Below are 5,000 nucleotides of genomic sequence, written 5' to 3'. Positions count from 1 at the left end.
AGAAACACACGAAATAGATGTCTTCTTTGAGGTAAATATAAATAGTAATTTAAACCGCCGTCATAACAAAGAGGAGCTTAAATAATGCAAACCAAGAGAAAAGATATACTAAAAACCCAGTATTTATTGGTCATGACTTTTGTGAGATTTGGTGGCTCCTAAAGGAGCCGTTTGTTTCTCAGTGTGGCGCCAGTGTCATCTAACCGCCAAATCCGTAAAGTGTGCGTCCTTGGCGTTTCAGAGCGTACACAACATCCACTTAATTTATTTAAACTCTTATTAAACCTTCTTACTGCTTTTAGAGCTATGATAATAATTTAAACAATCAGCTATGTTTCGCATATAAACTTAGCTTGGAGTTCACACCGGATCGAAATTTTCTATGACTTGGGCTCAACCAATCAAATTACTTATTTTAAAACCAATCAGAATCAAGGGCGCCAGATATAAAATCATAGTTACAATTTCTTACTTTATCCCTCAACGTTTCCGTTCAAGGAAAGATGGCTCGTACCAAGCAAACTGCACGTAAATCCACTGGTGGAAAAGCTCCACGCAAACAACTCGCCACCAAAGCGGCTCGCAAGAGCGCCCCCGCAACTGGAGGAGTCAAGAAACCTCATCGTTACAGGCCTGGAACAGTCGCTCTTCGTGAGATCCGTCGCTACCAGAAATCCACCGAGCTGTTGATCCGCAAGCTGCCCTTCCAGCGTCTTGTGCGTGAAATCGCTCAGGATTTCAAGACCGATCTGCGCTTCCAGAGCTCTGCTGTCATGGCTCTTCAAGAGGCCAGCGAAGCTTACCTTGTGGGTCTCTTTGAAGACACCAACTTGTGCGCCATCCACGCCAAGCGCGTCACCATCATGCCCAAGGATATTCAGCTGGCCCGCAGAATCCGTGGAGAGAGAGCATAAATCACTTCCACTATCCACAATACAAACGGCTCTTTTAGGAGCCACCAAATCAATAAAAGCAATAACCAACATTGTTAACGAGACAAGAAATTCAAATGAAACCTATTCAATTTTAAATGTCTATATCCCACTAACTGTCAGCTAAGTATCGTTGCCCTTTGCTGCTCCGGTAAATTTGAATGCACCAATCGTCCGCCGCAATACAGAAGCAAAATGTCAGGCTGCTGTCTTGCCCAACATAACTCAATTTCACCCGATATTTAAACGACTATTGCCCCTGATTGTCCAAATTTCAAAATGATATCAACTTGCAAAGTAATCTAAAATACACTTAAGTAATTGAGTAAGGTAACGAACCAGAGTTTTCAAATAGAGTGCGGCCAACGGACTACAGGCCACCACAAAATTTTGAGCAAGATCCAGATTCACACGGAAATACATGTTTCACAAATTACCCCCTTCATTACATGGCATAACATATTCTGTAATAAGTGTACAATATGATCTAAATTATAAAAGGTCGAATTTTCAAATTTCCTCATATTAATGACTTGAATCAAACCTATTAAATAATATGCACGAAGAAAGGAGGACAATTTGGGGCATAAAATATGTAAACTAAAACAGGGTTCAAAAACCTAAAACTCTTATACTCTTACAATGTTTGTGCCTCATCAATTTGATTTGTACATTCTGGCACTAAAAGTTAAAGGGAAATGTATGGCCACCCGCTTAAGTGCATTTGAAAGATAGAAAATTACAAGTGTGAAACTCGATCGAAAGCAAAAATCATGTTCCACTTAAGACACTAACAGCCATTGTGGTGAATTTAGCGAAAAATATAAACCGTGGAGAGTCCTGAATTCTGATATTCTAAGATGATCACCACAATAAGCGGGTGAACTAAAATTGCGTAACGACCAGCATAAATGGATCCGTTGCAACTGTTTTATCACTGCTCTGTTCGTCCAAAAAACGAAAGCGGGATATATGCCAGAAGGGTAGCCATGACGACTTTAAGATGAAAAAACTAGAAATTTGTTGATACTTAAATCTTCCAACAGATGACTCCACCGTTCACCACTTTGATCAATGTCGACCTACAAGGCTTGTCTTTCTTGTGTCATTTTCAGCCGAAAAAGCACATTTAAAATGAGGTTGACTGTTCTATTTTATTACACCTACGCGTTAAGTAGAAGTTATCCTTTGAAGTTTAAGTCTATAAAATGCAGTAACACGAATTGCAAAGAAATCAATTAATCCCAAAGTGAAAAAAGTCTTCATAAACTACCAACTCTAGAACAACAAAAGCTAAAAATCTCACTCTTCTCTTCAACAAGTTCTCAAGCGCTGTCAATAAACATTTGGCCGAAGGGATAAATGTTAGAGTTAAGCCGTTTTACTTGTCAGAACTAAAGTTTTAATGGCGGTTTTCTATACAGAAAGCCGAGGGAATAAACACAACTTTGGCACACGCCATGTTAACGCATTGTTTCCACGATGGTCCGCATATGGTGTATTTATTACGCGCGCGCTTGGCGGAGAGTATTCGAGTGTTCGATTTGTTCGTAGGTATACAAGAAATTTCGAGATGTCTGATCCAGCACCAGCACCAAAGTCCCCCAAAAAGAAGGTGGCTCCAAAGCCAAAAAAACCTGCTGATCATCCACCATACTTGGATATGATCAAGGCTGCCATTTCAGCTCTGAAAGAGCGAGGTGGTTCTTCGCGCCAAGCCATCGAGAAATACATCAAGAGCAACTACAAGGTTGGAGAAGTCGGCTCACACCTTAAGATGGCTTTGAAGAGAGGTGCTGCTAGCGGGAAGCTTCTGCACACAAAAGGTGTTGGCGCCTCGGGCTCGTTCAAGTTGCCCAAGGTAGAGAAGAAGGAGAAGAAACCAAAGAAGCCAGCTGCAAAGAAACCAGTCGCCAAAGCCAAGAAGCCTGCCGCAAAAAAGCCCGCCGCGAAGAAAGCAAAGAAATCTCCGAAAAAACCCGCCGCTAAAAAGCCTGCAGCGAAGAAGGCCGCAGCCAAAAAGCCAGCAGCCAAGAAAGCCGCAGCCAAGAAGCCAGCAGCCAAGAAAGCCGCAGCCAAGAAGCCTGCTGCAAAGAAAGTGGCCAAAAAAACCAGTGAAGCCTGCCGCTAAAAAGTCACCTAAGAAGTGAAGAGCTTTGCTGTTCACTTCAATTACATAAAACGGCTCTTTTAGGAGCCACCAAATACATGAAAGCAATGACCAACAGATTAACTTGCTCGTTAACTGAATAATTACGATTCCGTTGAAATAATTCAAGTTATTATGTACTTCGGCCGGTAACAGTGAATGAATTATCGGCCTCTTGTTCCGAGGGGATATGGCTCTTTCCAAACTTCGCAACATACACAACCTAGAAACACTACCTTTGGTGCAATGCCAGAGTGCTTTTTTTCTGTACCGATGGAGTTTTTTTGAAAGGATCTTTAATTCCAGAGCGAGCAAAGCAGCTATAATTTTCCAAAAAATGGAAAGTGCCCAATATCCAAGTGAGTTGGTAAACTGTTCCGTTTTTAATTGGACAACAGAGTCAAAAATATCTTGAGCAACTATTTTGTCCAGGACTGTAGATCATAAAAAAGTGCAGCAGCCAATCACAACTCCTGTATACTTGGCCAGGTATAAGGGCACAAGTCACTGTCTCATCAACACTGAAACAACCTTGAATGCAAAAGCTAGTAGTACCTTAGGACTAAAAATCATTTTTAGCCATAATGTTAACATTTTTAGTAACACACCGAGCTGAGCAAATGGAGCTGGACCTACATGTAGTACTGAAAATTATGGACAATGTAAAGACTCACTTAGTGGTCAAGAATAAAACAAGGATTTCTCAGAAAAGATGTGCTAAAATGTCCATCTACGGCACGCCATAGAATGCAGTATTTGATTGGCTGGAGGGTAATGGCTGGACATGTCACCAAAAAATCTAATTGGTTCAAATAAAGGGAGGTGGGAAAAAATGCATGTGTTGACAGGTGCAAGTAAAAACAAACACTTGGCGCAATCAGTGACACACAGTTTTAAGGTTTATTGCATGATTAAATGGCTTATCTACCTAAAATTAAAGGAGAACAGGGTCAATGTAACAAAAATTGTTAAATAGCTGAGTTTGTCCCCCTAGCAGCGTGCGCTCTCATTGGTTACTTCGAGGTCACATGACATCTAACAATAAAACTGTTTCCTGTCAAAAGACTCTGAGCGGGCAACGGTGTAAAATCTATGTCGTCAGAGGGTAACAGTGCACCTCTTACATGCGAATGTTCACCGACGACTGCCATTGCTGTTGCCATTGTGACTGGTTCCTCAGGAAACAGTTCATTTTGTTTCCCGCGAATCTCAATGTTTCCCTTGGCTGCGCCTTGGGGAAACATTGAGATTCTCGGGAAACAAAATGAACTGCTTCCCTCGGGACCAGTCATTAAGTGTTTATTATTAAGCAAATAATGTTACCTGGAAACAAAATGAGCATTTATTATTGAACAAATAATGTTACCTGGTTAGGAAGAAACCTAATTCAGACACATACCTAACCCAGAGTATGTTCCTTAGGATCATATTCTCCAAGCTCCACTGGAAAAAGGAAAAACTAAAGTTAAATCCTTTGGGAACAAAAAGTTGTTTACACATAATGTTAGATTATGGAATGCAATGTGGATTTTGTAAGAGTACAAAATAAATTTCTTTTAGCAGTTTTTTCGAGTGGAACCATTGGGGGGATTGCTTGGCCAATTTTATGACAGAACTGAATGGGCATAAAACCAGCTTCATGATTATCTTCCTATACCACATTGTGTATGTTACAGGTTGAATTAAAATTCAAGTTAATTATAATTTCAACCAAGGTTGAGTTTTCAGCCTAGGTCAAATTTTTTCAACTTAGTTTATTATGAACTGTCTAAAAATGGTTTTTCCTTTTTTGGGGAAGTAACAAAAAAAATGGGGCCTGGATTTTTAGGAAAGATAAAAAAATAATAATAATAAACACCCTCCTCCATCCTTCCTTTGCCTTCCGTTCTTCTTCCACTTACCATCTCTCCCTTTTCTTC

General features: G+C 40.4%; 3 protein-coding genes and 1 pseudogene across 7 annotated transcripts in view; 2 read left to right on the top strand and 2 right to left on the bottom strand.

The window, feature by feature from the left end:
• LOC138038793 (mucosa-associated lymphoid tissue lymphoma translocation protein 1-like) overlaps nt 1-5,000 on the bottom strand; it is a gene marked incomplete at its 5' end in the record, with an annotated part of 207,274 nt that overhangs the window by 96,931 nt on the left and 105,343 nt on the right. The window lies entirely within an intron of this gene.
• LOC138038799 (uncharacterized) overlaps nt 1-5,000 on the bottom strand; it is a 212,930-nt gene that overhangs the window by 129,458 nt on the left and 78,472 nt on the right. The window lies entirely within an intron of this gene.
• Nucleotides 504-1,532, top strand: LOC138037764 (histone H3). Its single transcript, XM_068883663.1, has one exon. It carries the CDS (start codon nt 504-506, stop codon nt 912-914), a length of 411 nt encoding a protein of 136 aa, XP_068739764.1. The 3' UTR covers nt 915-1,532.
• Nucleotides 2,492-4,380, top strand: LOC138037763 (histone H1-delta-like; annotated as a pseudogene).

Source organism: Montipora capricornis, chromosome 2, assembly GCF_036669925.1.
Source record: "Montipora capricornis isolate CH-2021 chromosome 2, ASM3666992v2, whole genome shotgun sequence".
NCBI classification, from domain to species: domain Eukaryota; kingdom Metazoa; phylum Cnidaria; class Anthozoa; order Scleractinia; family Acroporidae; genus Montipora; species Montipora capricornis.
The sequence above is the reverse complement of the archived record's forward strand: the minus strand, read 5'-3'. Positions and strand labels throughout refer to the sequence as shown.